The sequence below is a fragment of the Strongylocentrotus purpuratus genome, unplaced genomic scaffold (genome assembly GCF_000002235.5).
Source record: "Strongylocentrotus purpuratus isolate Spur 01 unplaced genomic scaffold, Spur_5.0 spur5_scaffold_9, whole genome shotgun sequence".
Lineage (NCBI taxonomy): Eukaryota > Metazoa > Echinodermata > Echinoidea > Camarodonta > Strongylocentrotidae > Strongylocentrotus > Strongylocentrotus purpuratus.
Genome location: NW_022145615.1, coordinates 19105643 through 19123344, shown reverse-complemented (window position 1 = coordinate 19123344; position 17702 = coordinate 19105643). Strand labels below are relative to the sequence as shown.

The following is a 17702-nucleotide window of genomic DNA, read 5'->3' as shown; positions in this document are numbered from 1 at the left end:
TTGTTCCCTTAAATGGATCCGCCAATTCTTTCTTTCCACGATACATTAACACCGAGCAAATGTTATGTTTATTTGATTATTGGCTTCCTCTCTTCCTTGTTTTCAACGGTATATTGAAAATAAATTCAATATTGATGTGCAAAAAATTAATGCTAATCCTGATATGCAGGCCTGCTGATATGAACTTTTCTGAACGAGTTATTTGTATCTTTATGTACTTGTGTAGCAAGACATCAAAGTGGTTTGTTTCTTTGTTATTGCAGAAATGTGCTTAACGTCGAATCTTATTGGAGGAGCTGTGGAGAGCCCTGCTTCTCATCATTTGAAGTACTGGATGAACAAGAATCATCCTTGTGTTATATGTGTAAGCAATGTTGTCATCAAACTTTTTTTTTCAAACCTTTGTTTTGTAATAATCTTTGTAAAAGGAATTTTTTTTAAATGACAGAAACGTGCTTTCACTGCAGTGATTCTCTCAAAATCGGCTACATTAACACCAGTGGTGACTGGCGTATTCAAGTTTTTAACCCTAAAAAACACAATTTTTTAAATGTATTTTACCCAAATGAAAATTTGCAAGAGAACACTGAAATTATATATGGTTGGGCATATTTAAATAGGGGAGGGGGGTGAGGCCTCCTGTTTACATGATTTCACAATCAAGCAAAGCGAGCAAGCACAACAAAAATCATTATGGCAAATACATTACTTCAACATCAGCATAACTGAATTGGCTTCCTAGCTGCCCAAATATTGGAACATTAAAAAGATTCAGGTGTAAATGAACCGTTAAGTTTCAAATTTTTGATATCAAAGTGCAGTAGTTTTCTATTAATATATTCCTCATACCGTAATTCATTCATTCATTTCATATCTTTCTTGCTTTCCTCCACTCTCCCCCCCCCCCCATTTTATTGTGGCCGTTCAAATGCTGCCTGGGGTACTTGCCGCCTCTACCACCCCATACATGTAGATACACTATTGACTAAGCTACTCACTTTAGTGGGCTTTAAGTTCATTAATATTCCTTTTTGATCAAATGTTAACCAATACAATATACATTTTTAGAAAATTCACAATGCAATCCAACCCTTGCAATAACTTTATTGGTTTGAAACCTGAAAAATATGAGAAACGGAAAGCTAGATAACTTTAGATAACTAAAATCATGCGAATCTTAAATTGGCATTTTGGTCTGTGATGTACTCATGGGACAACCCTCCCTTTGTTGTGTTCAAAAATATAATTATTTTCTCTTTTTTCCTAATATAAGTGCTTTCTCCCTCGTGGCGCCACTCGAAATATAGTATGGCTAGCATATTATTATGGGCCCTCTAAAGAGAACAAAACTCCTCAGCTATACATTTTTGAAAAAGTTAAATTGAGTCATTTTGAGGGTTGAATCAAATGGGGAAAGTAGTCCGGCACTTCGTCAAAGTGACTTTACCGATTCAGCCAATTTGAAGTGCCCATACTGATAGTAAAAACAAATTTAAAAATTCATAACTTTCTTTCATTTTGTCCGATTCAATTCAAACTTTCACTAATCTTAATTCTTCTATGATTTTTCTGCTTTCTTTTAGAGTAGTTGTCTGTTAAACAGTTTCCCTTGAAGGAAATGGTTAAAAAAAAAAAACACATGTGAAAGCTTACCCTGTCGGTGACCTGACAAATAAGGCAGGCATACATGCATGTTGGCTCAACTACAGCATATGCATAATTCAACAAGGCTCACGTTACAAGATTGGAAGACTTTAAAGATTATTAAACAGGAGCATCCGAGCAGACCAACGGTCTACAAGATTGACTATGGTGGTTTAGTATAAATCATAGAAAAATTGTGAAGATAGCGACTGAGTCTTGGGGGGGGGGGGGGGCTATATGCTCTTGGCAGAGGCGGTGCTCCTGATCGGCTGGGGGCTCAGTGCCCCCTTTGCTCCACTTTTTCAAGTAACACAAAAGCAGCCCCCTTTTACTTCGACAAGTGCCCCTTTCATTTTGTAATAAATGTCCCTTTTCCCTTCTTAATTTGTCTCCCTTTGTACCTGTGATAAGTGCTCCTTTTCCTTGCTAATAAGAGCTTTTTCCCCCTTCTGATAAGCGCCCCTTCCCCTCTTTTTATTCATATATATCCCCTTTTCTACACTAAGAAGTGCCTCTATGCTAATCTGATAGGTGCCTCTTTCCAAATCTGATAGGTGCCTCTTTTACTTTAATGAGTCCCCCTTAAAAAAATGGTCCTTTTCACCTCTGAGTGTCTTTTCCCTGTCTTTTAAGTGCCCCTTCCCTTTCTTATAGATGCAAGATTATTCATGCTTCTTTTCACCTATGATAGGTGCCCATTGTTACTTGTGATGTAATTTCCATTTGATAAGTGCTCATTTTTATTTATATTTTCCACTATCACTTACAAATTTTGCCCTTTTGTGGTCATCTAGTGCCATATCTAGTGCCATATCCAGTTTCAAAGAATCGGAGCTGCAGGAACAGTAAAAAAAATTCTACCGCTACGATGTATTCAGAAGAAAATTGAAATGTCATTATTTGAATAAATGTTGTCATTCCTGATTCCCGACTATTTTTGTCTCCAAGCAGTATACTTCTGTCGATTCCAATGAGTATATAACGGTATGGCCATGCCAACTAGGTACATACTCTACTCATCTTGAGAACAAACTAATTGTACTATTTTTTCAATAAGCTGCAGATATATTCCCTTCCCTTTCCGGGCTTTCCCTTGTCTTTTGTAGTTAGTTGTTAGTATCGGTTCATGTATCCATGTAACTTCACTTTCCCTGTTTTAGCGGGTATTTGTATTTTATAAACCTAACTTTAGTTAATTATGTCATTTGTAGTTTAAGAAGCCTATCCACAACGAGCTCTACTTTTCCATAGGCTCCTCCACTATATCTCTTAAGTTCAACTGAAGGACAACTTTCTGAATAGTGTGTTCCGGTATTGTATGTACATGTACTAAATTATAATCATTTTCAATATGTTGGTAGTTTTTGTTACTCTTTGTAAAGTGAGATATATTAGAAACCAATATACTATCTATATATCTATCTATCTATCTATCTAAAAGCAGTACAGCTGGAACGGGGCAGCAGGCACAATGCCCCAAATTTTGTTAAAACAACTGTTCCCCTTTTATAAATATAATCATGCTCATTTTTAAAGCTATCAAACGTCCCTTCTCTCGCCAAGGTAATAAATTGCCATTTGTTTAAGAATTTAAAGGTTTAAAGCAACTATAATACCAAATATAATTCATGTTAAAAGACATACATGCATAACTACTCTACGTGATAAATGCCGGGCCATGTGTTATAAAGCCTTTTGATCGTAAGGTTAATATTGAGCGTAAGCCTATGACTCACTGTTTATTGATCAAACTTAAGATCAATCATAACTCGTTAAAATACGCGGCCCAGATATTATTATCACCCTTATCTCACCAGGAACGATTGATTTCTCAAAGCCCCTTACATGTGCCCCTTACATGTGCCCCAATTTTTTTTGCGACTGAAGCAATTTTCTTCAAATTTCCTCAAAAACTCGATCGCTACGCTCGCTCAAATTTATACCTTTAGTCATTAAGTATCATAATTGAAAGTCTTATTCATTCTTTCATTATAAGATGTTGCTTAAAACTCAAGCGCGATTGGTTATTTCATCTAATAATGAGAATCAATCAGTCGCAATGTGACCTATAAAATCTCAACGTTTTTGCACGCTCGCTTTGCTTGCTCCCAGATGATTTTTCAGACCATCTCACACAGCAGCAAAGTATGGTGCTGAATGAGTATCTTAGACCACGAAATTACAGGTACAGAAAATTTTGAAGATAATCCCTGATAATGTATTCATTACAACTTAGTTTTTACATGTATATGAAACGAAGCGTAAGAAAGGGGAGCCTTTTGAATTGGAAATCATTCCTAAAAACACTGGCACAATTTTTTAGTAGGTGGCAGACCTTTGCGGTTGCAATGTTTCAAGAAAGTTTAGATCAATAATTGCTGTTACAACCATGTTAATGGAGTTGAAAACAAACAGACTGGACAAGATACTCATCGATTTTAGATCTTTCTTCCCCTTCTTCTGAATGTTCTGTCCATACGGTCAAGTAGGTCGGGTAAGAGAAAACTGATGTGGACAAGGGCGATCGTATCAATTTCGAAATGTCCAGAGTTAAAATAGGGGGAAACCACTGGCCTGTATGCTGATAGCTAGGTCGGTTCATACGTGACGATATCAAATATTATTAATGGCTTTCGGCTATTTCAATGTGAAAATGTTTGAGACAAAGTGGACTTCAACATGAAATTGTCATACATGTATATAGTGTTCTGTCCACAAAGTTACAGCCCACAATAACAATTACGAGATCACACGGGCCTGCGGTATAATTAATTTTAGCTATCTAAGAGTTCACTAAATCGACGGATCAAGAGACCGACAGCCCATGAGACTGATCTGTCGGTCTCGCTGGTATTTTGGCAACATTTGTTAGGGTTTCACGTGAGACGAACACAGCTAATGTTCTTGGGCCGTCGTTCTTGTGGGCCGTCGGTATCGTTTCCCGTCAGTCGACTGGGATATCCTGTTCTGTATTCCTGAAATCAAAGTTTATGGAATACCAACGATTAAATTGGCAATCGTTTTCATACCATAATAGATAAGAACCTCTCGTTATTAATAATCTTGTGATATTCATCCAGTTCCCCAACATCTCTAACTATTATCAGCCTCAACAAAGAAGACCTTCGGGTTACAGTTATTTAGTTAATCTTTTCTTTTCCCGGCATCCATGTGACTTTTTTCCAAATGTACTCTTGTTTCGTTTTCAATGATTTTCTTTGTTTTTGCCGAATGTATAATAATAATAATAATAATAATAACTTCTGTTTCTTTCAGACGGATGATAAAGGTGTGTTCTCGACCAATCTCTCCGAAGAGTACTTGCTGGCTGCCGACACCTTCAACCTCTCCCGCCATGATGTCTGGGACATGTCTGAAGGGGCAGTCGACTGTATTTTTGGTGGAGAGACTATTAAAGGACTATTGCGGACCATATGGGCCAAAGAGAAAATCAAACTTGGATTGGGAGAGGCGGGAGTGCTTAACGGAGAAAGCCTTTAAATTGTATTTTGTGTGTAAACAGAGTAACCAAGAGAATGTAATTGGAAATGGTAGATGAAAGAAATTCTGCTTGTTAGAAATTGAGTAAATGATTTAGGTTTCCTTCAAAAATGAGGAGAGTTGTTTGATGTCACAGGAACACTAAGGTGACGTCACGCTATATCAGTATCAGTATTATTATATGAGTAGTCTACATCAGCCCGCTCAAGACAAACGGGGTTAAGCGGATTTATACACACCCGCAGTTAACCAGCGAAATCAAAGGCGTAGATTCCAAGCTAGGAAAAAATGACTTGACCAAACCGATGTGTACCCCATTGAACAACCAGACCAGGATATATGCAGATCGGTTTGCAACATCGAATATTATTTTATTTGTTAAAAGGACGATGGAGGTGGACCATTTATCATAATGAAAACAACTGTAAGGTTAATATAGCCCTGGAGGAAAAATTGAACGTCTCTCTCTCTCCCCTTATTTTGTCGGGAGCGGAGGAGGAAATAAATGGAAGGGAAAAATAGGTCGCCTTGATTAAAAATCAAAGCCTGATGAAGATGTATATCTGGGATTATATTCCGGGCTTAGGGGATATTAAATGATTTATATGGATGGATATGGAGAGTGATTGAACCCGACTGAAAAGTGTTAACTGGGGGAATTGTACAGGCCAATTATTGGTCCAATCGCGGCAAGTCACGGGGAGTTCATTCATGATTAATGATGTAGAACATTTTTGTACAGTATTTATAGATCGTGGCAGTATTAGCTAAATCTTTTGTATATACCTCTCTTCCTGTCGTCTATTGCCAAATTGCAATATTATGTTCATCATTAGCGATACTTTAATTATTCGTTTATAAGTTTTGTTCCGTCTCAGTATTTGATTTTGCTATGAGTCACCCAAAGATTTATATGTACTTAAATATTCGTGTGCTACACTGTAAATACTTGCTTGTAGGATTTCGAAGGGAATCATAAGTTGGTCTAGTAAACATTTTTTTAGAAATGTTCCTTGAAAAAAAGTTTATTGAACAATAATTTGGCTCATGTTTCAGTATTACCTGGGGTAAAGCCCCAAATTGGGTTTTTTGAGACATTGGATGTTGTTAAAGGTTGCTCAGTATCAAAGTGTTCAGGGCAAATTTCCTGCAAAAATTTTAGGCGGACTAACTTGACATTATGCTGCTTGAATAAAATGACCGCCTTTCAAAATGGCCGCCTTTCAAAATGGCCGCCAGGTATAACTTTTATTAAATGATTTTGGAGATAAGTTTTTAAGGGAATATCATTTTACCATGTATGAGGTGTCATATAAAAGGGAATTACATTACCTACAAGATGACATGACATTCAATAGTTTTGAGGATAATTTGCAAAAAATGTGAACTTTTACAATATGTATTCAAAAATATGAATTGCCCCCAAAACATATTTCTCCATATTTAATGAATTAAGATGACTACTGAATTGAGAATTTTTGGGAAACTGTCCATAAGTATGGTTAATAATATATTCAAATTTACAAGTTCATTGCTTTTCTAACAAAAAAAGTTATAGCACTCTAAAGTTGACACTTTGATATGAGCTGAAGTGGCAATTTTAGTTGCTAAGGAAGTTCTTCTCCCTAGCAACGCTCATATAGTGAAATGAAAAATAGAATATATCGTGGGTAGATGTTATCATCAAGCAGATCACTTTTTGGATAGGTAGTATGTCAGATGAAGTAGTTCCATCATATTTTAATGATATATCACTCTCAGTTCCCATTCCTATGGTAATAATATGCCTGGCAACCAATGGGTTCTCAGGAACCCAATTAGGCTACAATAAGACCTGATTCTGTAACTGTATCTTTATCTGTCCTTGACGTACAATCACCAGCATCTGGTTGTCGTATACGTGGTGTTAAGGGTCAAACGCCAAACACGCCAACATTCTAAAGTGTGCTTCGGCTACAAGGTTACTATCTAACGAGTCCAATTTGGCTTTGAATGTTTTCACATCGGGTGAGTTTCTAAATTATTCAATTCGGGAATGCCGTTATCAGTCCTTGTTGGGTCTAATGACATGGTATATGGGTAATTCCATAAATTTCGAATTTTAAAATTTTTTAGTGCTAATATGGTAGTAATATTTAGATATCTGTATATGTACCAAGTAATCTGCCATAATGTGCAACGACGGCGACCCGACACATGCTCCGGCGGCGGTTTCTCCAGGCTTTATTTCATCAGGAATGTCGGGTTGGGGTTATATTTGTTGTTGGGTTTTGGGCTGGGTTGGTGCTTGGTGTTGGGTTTGGTGCGATGTAGGTTTCTTGTCCGGGGTTTGGAGTGGGAGTTTGATTAATGTACTGAATTGCCGCGGAGTAATTGTAGCCGGAGCAGGTGTCGTAGAAGCACAATTATATATTATATGTACACAAATAATTTCAATTCTACTACCATAATGTTATCATGCATATGTTTTACGTGTATTTTTACTTTGTCGCTGATGTATACTTTGTAAACAAAAAATGCAATTCGGCTCTCGGGCCGCGAATGTTTTTTAATGACTTAAAACATTTAATAATTAAATAAATAAATAAATAAATAAATCACATCATGCCAACAATATCTTTATTTATATATCTCTTGTATATTTTCGTAAGGAATATTGGACCTTAAAGTGCAGGAATCCACCTTATTTTGCAGAAAACCTACATGTACACTTATTCTTTGGGATGAGGTTTCCTTTAAGCAGTATCGCTGCGTACATACATTGTAGGTCTATGCATTGAGGAGGCACCAGCAACATGAGGGGCCATCGATCTGTTGATAAAATGGAATAAGGATGGTCACCAAACAATGGACGATATACGAAGAAATCTAATTGTTAATTTTTTATTCATGTTTCTCTTTTTCCTTTTTTCTATCCTTTCTATTCACAGGTTTTTTGTTTTCCCCTCGATATATTGGGAGGGGGGGGGGCATGTATATCCTTAAGCTAGACCACTTGAACTGGATCATTAAATTCAAGCACTCGTCTGCAGTAATCTGTTCATTAATTTTTAAGATCTTAAGATTCCAATTATCGCGTTTATATATCATTTTACTTTTCTGTACTTAGTGGAATTTAATATTATTCATGTATCCATAATCGGATTTGCAGTGATCCCTTTTTTGCTCTCAAGATATTGAGTATCCAATTATGAGATGTATATTTCATTTTGTTTTCTCTTCGTACTGCCGTCTAATATATCATTTCATACGTATGCATGTATATTTATACACGTAATTGCTTTTGCTTTTTTTTTTTTTTTTTTTTTTTTTTTTTTTTTTTTACAATAGTCTAATCTGTATTTTTCGAAATCTTCAATATCAAGTTGCTTGATGCATTTTTCATTTTATTTTCGGAATATAGTAAATGTATAGGCCTACTCATATTTTCAGTAATTTTTTTATTTCCAGTAAGAATAAATATCGTTATTTTTTCCATAAGAAAGGGATTGCTGTCCCCCCCCCCCCCCTCCCGAAAAAAATGATAAAGATCAATGTTTTGCACTAGGCAACCGAACAGTAAGTTTTTTTTTAAAGAATATTCCGTATGTTTTCAATAAAAATGTTGCCATTGAATTCAGATTCCGTAACATGGTGAACTCCGTTGCTGATTATCTTTTCTTGGCCAAAGTTACGTCAGGAGGGACAAATTACCGACCCTTTCCCCACCGTCCGATACTCGTAATAACTCTTTCTATAAAAGCACTCTACACGTAATATTGGCGTACCGCTTAGATTTATGATACTTGTCATGTTTGTCATTTACCTCGCGGGTACGAACATATATTTGGCCATTCCTGCCATTAACGCCTGCTTACACATATGATTAGACATTTCTGCATCTAACGCCTGGTAATTACGCATGCTAAGAAATTCAAAGAATTGAAATAGGAAATTTCGATACTATTTTGCTGTGAAAAGGCCATGTACATGCTATGACGAGACTAAGCGCAAGTGATGTGAGCACGCGAGGCGTAATTATCAGGCGTTAATAGGGACTTTTAGATTTGCACGTCGACATAGTGGAATGCTACGTAAGACGTCATCTCACGTCGTCTCCGTCGTAGACTATCAGACTAAAGAATGCGTCCACCTTGATTTTCCCGTCGTCGTAAATCTAGAATGCCATGCACCTATGTTCACATGTGACGTCATCTCAAGCCTTAAGATGATTGACATAAAAGTTAGAGATATAATTTTTGTCTTTGAGCAACAACAGTTTTCACGAAACTGAAGTAAGTTATTCTCATTAAAGGTACTTTGTCTTGAACTGTGAAAGTTCGATTAGTATAATATAGTATTAATGACTGCTTTGAGAAAAATAGTTGTTTTTATACGCTCAAGGGAAGGTTACAATTGAGCTATTGCCCTCGGCACGCCTCGGGCAATATCACAATTGTAACATTCCCTTGAGCGTATAAAAACAACTATTTCTTGAATATTAAGGCAGTCATTAATACTTTTATATGCCGAAAAAAAAAGAGTCAACTTATGACACCACCTTGGCCTTTATCTAGTTTATCTGCACGGTTTTTTTTTTTATGAGTGTATCTTTGAGAATAGACTAAAAAATAAAAAATAAAAAAACTTTTGTCGGAGATGGGATTCGATCTCTTGCGTACAAATGGTGATGTACCTAAAACCACCGCCTTAGACCGCTCGGCCATCACGCACTGTTACCATCCCTAGCAGTTTTCTCTTATATATATACATTAAAATGGATTAAAAACGGCTACGCGTGCTGGATGCTTCGCGGCAGCTCCATTAAACGGGCCCTTCTTTTACTTTTGCAATGCATATTGGCACGAACATAGATCAACATCTATCGGCAGATGTTGTTTTTGGAAGTTTATTTTCGTCTTTATGTCAACAATGCAAGATACAATTGTCGGTAAGATCGATCGAGATTCAATTGTATTGAAATTACCGACCAATTCTTCGGTATCCTCGATCGCTCAGACCATTTTTTAACATGTAAACCTATGGGTATTTCACCAAGACTGAACTATTTCTCCGGTAACCATGGTTACTGGGATTTTAGAACTAATTTTTAGAACTATTACATGGGTTTGGAATTTTTACCGGGAATTTTACAGGAATAGTTATATGTGCAATTTCGACCAATCAGATGGCTGGATTTCTTAAGTGAGGTATATAATATGTTATAGCATCCGTATTAAGGTTTATAGCTAGTGGCAGTGTGCATGAGCTTCGCCTTCGCACCGCCCAGTCAGCCGGTGATTTTTGTTTGCATTCGGGTACGCGCGGAATCTCCTTTGAAATTTGTCGCGCCGTCGCTTTTGTCAAATTTCCTGTCGACGTATATAGCGTCGAGTGAAATCTAAAAGATTTCTATTCGTAGTCAACAGGGGCAGTTGACACGCATGATCAGTGGACGTTCACGCTGTTCTCGTCCACTCAATCTAAAAGTCCCTAACCATACGCACAGGTCACAACCTATGGGCACAACTGTCATGGGTGCCGACCGGATTGGTTTCGCCGCGCGTGCTTCAACACGTGCCCTCCTGAAGTTAAATTATTGAGTGGTTCTGTGTTATTTGAGCTCCAATCCTTCACGTTGCCTTTTAATTTTTTGTCATCAAATTTCATACATTGTATTGCCTCCTTACCTAATTCGTTCAGTAAGATTTATATTGGCACGCAAATGCTGGTCATGCGATTGCATTGTGAAAGAAACGGTGTGGAATCGACCAGAAAATGTTGATCATCTAGCATTTAAGAATTTGTGTGTATTGCAAGATTCTGGAATCATCAAAATGATAAGAAATTTGGCCAAGTCTTGGTAAAGTTGCAAACACTGTACACAGAAAGATGTATATGGGACTACACGAACACGTGGCCTAAAAATCCTACCAGGATTTTTACGATTTTACATGACATATTTAGAATATGAAGGCATTTGAAGAGCCATGCTTTTCAGGGAACATGTTTTATCTGATATCTTCCACACTTGCATGATAAGAATGATAACGCTCACAAATAATTTTTCACCTCTTTCCAGAACTCAACTTTCTCTTTAAAACCACCTTACGGTGCTACTATTACCCGTTTTCTGATGTTTGCCTTCCCTAGGATATTACTCGTACTAGGTGCATAGTCCTCTACAAAACACACGTCGTATTCCTAGCCTAGGGCAAAGTTAAACCTGGATCTTTTTACAAACCAGAAATCCGTTACAACCAGAGATGCGTCAATCCGATTACTGCTTTCAGTTGCAAAACCATGTTTTTGTTTTTTGTTTTTTATGTGACATGATTGAAAAGTCCTGAGACGGGAATTTCCCATTATTTTTTCAATCGGGTAATTTCAATGGCCTGCTGGTGTTCCAGTGTGGCCAGAGATCCCGAAGTGGTTATTAATCAACACCCTAGTTTTTTTCAGTGAAGGAGAGCTTTTAATGTGAAGACTATTTTGCACACGTCATGTTGAGATCGGAAAGTAGGTCCATCCTTCGGTTTACCCACCAGAACATTTGCAATTATGCCCAATATACACGAGAGGTCATTTCGAGTGTGTGATTATTTACTACGCTAATGAAGGCAGAAGGCAATTGGTGGATGCACCAGTAATTCAATGCAAAGATTTCGCTGTTTATGTTGCATTCACCCCTTCTGACGTTGTCACTCTTACATGGCGCTTCAGAGTGGCTGACGCAGTACGATGTCAAATGAAGCCTCACGTGTACACGAGACGTTTCTCAACCGCGCCAATTGATTGATTGTTCAATTCAATAGCATTCATGCCAAAGTGAAGGTGATCAAAAGGCCCCCTTCAGACAAAAACTCTGCACATAAGTTGTCACATCCATGTTCTTGATGCACTAATTGATTTGTTTTGATAGTAACGACAGTGTTCCGTCAGTGTTCAGTCAGTTTCCGGGAAAATCTTAACACCTTTGCCAGGCTATCACACCCTGCATGCATCGAGCGGTTGCGTCTGTATGTGGTGATTGCGTCTAAAATTATCCTGTGTGTTTATATTCGCGAAAAAAACGCCTCGTGGTCAAGGGGCCTTATACCCGGGGTAATAATATAATTGCAGGGCTCTCAGGGAGAACATTATTTAATACTGATGAGGCTACCCTTATTTAGTATTATTGTATAACTGTATTATTATCATTATCATTATGCCCCTTCTACACGTGGCGAAGTTTGCCTGACATAGAACAACTAGTGTGGTGTGCTACGCGTCATGCAAAATATTGATTGGAAGATGAACATTAGAAACTGGCGCAGGATAATGGTAATGGTTTCATGAAATCGTCATAAGTACAAGTCAACCGACATCCCAGTGAAACGCATGTTCATTGTAACATACCCGTTTCAATGGGATGTCGGCGAACTTGGACTTATGACGGTTGCGTGAAACAATGTCCCGGTCCCTTTAAAGGCTTGATTTAGGTTTAATGATGCAGTCGAAACAACGTCTCGTGTGCGACGAGCATATCAGGGTGACTATCCTTGTCTGTACTTTGACACCATCTTAAACAGAACCTTGCATGACCCTCGCGTTACCAAGAATAGCACATCATGTTTAACCGAAAACAGTGGCAAGCCGAGGCCTTGCATAATAATGTGTACCCACCTGGCAATTTGGTATTGAAAGTAGGTATACGATACGTCTTATGTTAATAGTTCTTCGTCTTCACATCGTATGACTAGAGGCTTTTCTATTTTCTGCTTGCATAAGAAAGACTTTGGTATAACGTATCTTTTCTTTCCTTCTTTATGACTAAGGATGTCAAAGGTGTATCAGGATAATCTTGCATTTAGCACTCACGATCGCGCTCGCCTGTGTCAAATAGAGCCCAACAAAATCAGAAGGAGCAATTCAGTGCTTGAGGATATTTTTCTCTCACTGTGACATCAGCGAGTTTAAAGCCTCTCGATTTCACAAATGCCGGATATCAGGATGCAATCTGTCATATGCCTGCTCGACTTCCCAGACGGTGAGCTTTCTTCCACACCACGCGTCATCGATCAAATATAAATCTTTTTAAAGGGCGTGTTGTAGTAGAAAGAAACAGCAACAACAAAAAAAGATGCATAAATTCCGCATAATTGCCTTAAAGATAAAGTTGAGTTCTGGTCATGCTATTGTACTGTAGCATATGAACATTGGCGTGTACTGCGAGATTCTGGAATCATCAAAATAATATGTTTTTTTTAGCCCAGTTTTGGTAAAAGTAACAAGCATTATACACATAAGGATGTATATGGGACTACACAAACATGTGGCATAAAATGAGGTACTCATTTTTAAGGTGTTACATGTCATATGCAGGCATTTTAAGAGCCTTGCTTTCCAGGGAAATCTTTTCTCTGATGTTCTTCTACACTTGCATAATAACAATGAAAACGCTCAAAAATTACTTTTCACCTTTCCCAGAACCCAACCTTCTCTTTATATGCTTATAAGCTGTACATGTAGCATTTAAAGTATTTTCGTGACGATTATTTCAAAACAAAATTCAATATAGGAATGGTATGGAACTCTTCTTAGTCGCTTTGAAGCATTTCATTTAACGATCAGGGATTACATCATTATTGGTATTGGTATTGGTATTTATTTTCCATATCACAATATTAAAAACAATACAAACAAAATGCATGTACATAGTAACATCAATGGTATAGTGTAAGGCTGGATAACCCATTCAGCTTTGTTAGTATAACAAAACTGTTCTTCCCTGGGGTCCAGGAATTAAGATATCAACAGTTATTATAACATACAATACAATATTGTGGTGCATATACAAAATGTACCTCTTTATGTCTACCTCGTTATAGTTTTGTATCAGTTTTTTTTTTCCTTACGGATAGCACAAAGCTTTCTATCATGAAATGTTAACATGGTTAACACGTCGGCCATTGTCATTCCTATAGTTATCTTAGAGAAAGTAAAATGGGTTACCCGAGACCTATCGAATCATCGGATCATCTCGTCGGGTCGGATGGTCACGGTTCGTTTGTGAAAAGCTGCCTCTTTATTCATGAAATGTCGGAGGTAATGTTTGTGAAATAAACCCCTCTCATCTACAAACGGTCTCCCCTTATAACAAAGAACCATGGTAACCATGGTTTTTGTTCAAACTACCATCCATGAATTACAAAGGTTTGCTAATCCTAAAACAACGAAACCATTAATAAAACTTGTAGTTGAAAGAAATAAAAGTGTACCAAACAACCCAATGTTCATCACAATATTTATCTTGCGATAACGGTTTTCATGACAAAAATTACAATTACCAAATGATAATATTACAAAAGGGAAAGGAGAAGAAAAAAATCACGCTGCGAGTAGGGTTGGAACCTACGCGGGAAAATCCCATTGGATTTCGAGTCCAACGCCTTAACCACTCGGCCATCACGGCTGTACGTAAAAGAGCACAACCATATTTGAATAAAATTTGTACTTTTTAATTTAATTATCATTGACTATATTGCACTAAATGAGCCTGTACTACACTGTCAACATACTGTTACATTGTTTTTTTTTAAATAACACATGCCAAAGGTTTTGTTAATCATTATAACAACAAACCCTAATGAATTCATAATACTTGGTGAACACAATTTTGTATAACTATACAATTTAATTATAACATCTTCAAAAAAAAAATGTTTATCTTACTATAAGCGAGTTCGTAATTAGGATTTGCGCATGTGCAGATAAAGGTCATTCGTTCCCAAATTGTAAAACCATTGAGACGAATACTCGTATCGTGCTCATGAAAGTTATGTAATTCTCGCTACCCTAAATAGGTACGAAAATCTCGAAATTCGCGAGACGAGGTAATTTTCACTCTCTCGGGTCGTCACTACAACTTCCGGTATAGAGTCCCATCCCAAGTCACGGCCTTCATCCACCCCCATTTTTCAGGGTTCTTACGCTTGGAATCATGAGCCCAGCACTGTGCAGCCTCACAAAAGAAAACCATCGTCACTGATGTCAAAAGACGCAAAAAACAACGAATGAAATGTTCAAATAAACGTTGAAATATTTGCGAAAAAAAAACAAGACCGAGCAGACGACATATTCGGTGCATACACGTTGTGTGGCGACGGCGTTTTACGTTTGCGCTATCGCGCGCCTGCACAGGAAGCTGTAATGTCGAAAAGCTATCCCATAATGCAATGCACGTTTTCAGGATTTTCCCCGGATCTCGGCAGAATCGCTATTTGGGGTAGCGAGAATTAGTATTCATTTATGTACCGACAGTACATTTATCTGATACACAGGTGGAAATATTCTTCTCAAGAGGGCAAACAAAAGGTATTCATGAAGCACCTCCATCACTTCGACACTGATTATTCTAAAATGCACAAGTGGGACGTATCCATAGTGTAAAAGATCTGTGGATATTTGGGGGTCATCCGTTCCAAAGCTATTTACGAACTGGCTTATAGCAGTCATCGTAAAAAGAAATATTTGCCCAACAGTTATTGACAGAGATACAAATAAAAGGTAACCACATCACGCTGCGAGTAGGGTTCGAACCTACGCGGGAAGATCCCATTGGATTTCAAGTCCAACGCCTTAACCACTCGGCCATCACAGCTCTACGAAATATATAAGAAAGACGTAGTAAGTTCAAGTCTTTTCTGCTTCTTGCCTTAACCACTCGGCCTACACAGCTTTACAAGGTATTACATAAAAAGACAAAATAAGTTCCATTCTTTTCTGATTCTTACTGAAAGCAAGCTCTCAATGCACCGTTAATTTTGTGACAATAGCGAGTTTTCGCTCAGCGACGGACATACCTCGTTACAATAAGCGGTTCGCTTTTCGGTGAACGCGTACGTATAGTACGGAGGAGCTGACGTCACCGCTTGGAAATCTCCCTCTCCCGAAAACATGGCGAACTTACACCGAGTGCAAGATACACTTCTGGAAGACTATGCTTTCGACTTTATAGATGATGTAGAGTTCATGCTTCTTAGTAATATCGACACATCTACCAACCTTGACTTCCAAAATGATGGTGGTTACGAAGAGCCGTTCGCGTTGAAATTCGTCATCCTTTTTTTCCGTCTCCTGAGCGTCCAATTTACCCGACTTTGTGAAAACCCTATGGCAAATCTAAGAAAGGTCGAGTTATCTTCCGCTTTCGTTTCATGAAAGGCCGTGTAACGCGACCACCCGACCTGACGCGATGATCCGATGATTCGAAGTAAGCCGACCTATGTCGTGAGATGGTTTGTAATTTTTCTGTAAAATAGATTTTTGTCTCGATGTAAAATACGTTGACGATATTTCTTATTTTACTTACTGTGGCTGTCGATGTATTATGGTTTAATATGAACGACTTTACCTGAAAAAAATCGAGATGCTGTACATGTGTTTAAGAGAGCTAATTATGTATACCCTCCAATAGAAACTCATTCCCAGTATTCCAGTAATTGACATATCGCCACCCTGATATCGATGTCATATATGTTTAGTTTCGGCAATCTTTGTTCCCATTGAATTAATAATTCATGTTGTAACTGTATACTTTTAATAGCAGTTTTGAAATATTTTCAGTCGTGCTTTTACATTGCATTTCTAAAGGTCAGCCATAATAAATTTAAGATATGAAAATAAATATTGCTTGATAATTGTCTTAATTTGCGTGCTTGTGTTGTTATTTTAATACAAGACATTTCTGGTCCGGACACACTGCCAAACCGATTCCAAAATGCCTTCAAACTAGGCCACTTGGCGATTCTTCACATGTGTCGGTGTGGTGGTGTGTATTACAAATCACGTGCAAAGTCAATTAATTGTAAGGTAGCAGTAGCCAAGGTATACAACTTGATAAATTGTCATGTTTGAAACGTGTGGAAGACCTAAAGGGGTTTCCTGAATCCTGATGCAATTCTAAGAACAGCGGCTAAATCTTTGCAATTTACGTCGGTAGTTGTATAGTACAATTTGTCAAATGTGACCCATTTCCCCTCGTAAATCCAAAGGTAATTCCTATATATCCTACGGGTTGCAGAGACCATGTCGGTCCGGTAGACGTGATTAAAGGTTAAAGGTATACAATTAGGGTTCTTTTCATCATGGTCATGCGCTTACACTTGAGAAGAAAATTTACATTCGGATTGTTGATAACGCACTACATAATAATTGGTGTATACATGAGAAATTGGAATCGTCATAATAAGAAGAAATGGACTCAATCTTTCTTTAAAGGTACTATGTCCCTTTTGCAGGCCAAAAAATGAAAAAGTTAAATTTCAACGACATTTGAAAGTAAATATTTATTTAGAACTTCCATAAAAAGGGAGGCTTGTAAATGTTTTTAAGAGGGAAAATAACGACTATTATATACCTCACTTAAGAAATCCAGCCATCTGATTGGTCGAAATTGCATTCATAAACTTTAACTATTCCTGTAAAATTCCCGGTAAAATAGTTTTAAAAAATAGTTCTAAAATCCCAGTAACCATGGTTACCCATAGGTTTACATGTTAAAAAATGGTTTGAGCGATCAAGGATACCGTACGTGT

The 17702-nt window shown here is 37.6% G+C and overlaps 1 protein-coding gene and 2 non-coding genes across 3 annotated transcripts in view; 1 reads left to right on the top strand and 2 right to left on the bottom strand.

Moving 5' to 3' along the window:
- LOC589264 (adenosine deaminase-like protein) overlaps positions 1-5790 on the top strand; it is a 30729-nt gene extending 24939 nt beyond the window's left edge. Inside the window, exons 8-9 of the mRNA XM_030976801.1 lie at positions 264-364; positions 4921-5790. Of these exons, the coding sequence (XP_030832661.1) occupies positions 264-364; positions 4921-5145 (326 nt within the window). The 3' untranslated portion in view covers positions 5146-5790. The remainder of the gene's footprint in view (positions 1-263; positions 365-4920) is intronic.
- Positions 5791-14496: 8706 nt separating this feature from the next.
- Positions 14497-14578, bottom strand: TRNAS-CGA. The gene has a single exon. It is a non-coding gene; the product is annotated as a tRNA-Ser (tRNA).
- Positions 14579-15684: 1106 nt separating this feature from the next.
- Positions 15685-15766, bottom strand: TRNAS-UGA. The gene has a single exon. It is a non-coding gene; the product is annotated as a tRNA-Ser (tRNA).
- Between the last annotated feature and the right edge of the window lie 1936 nt (positions 15767-17702).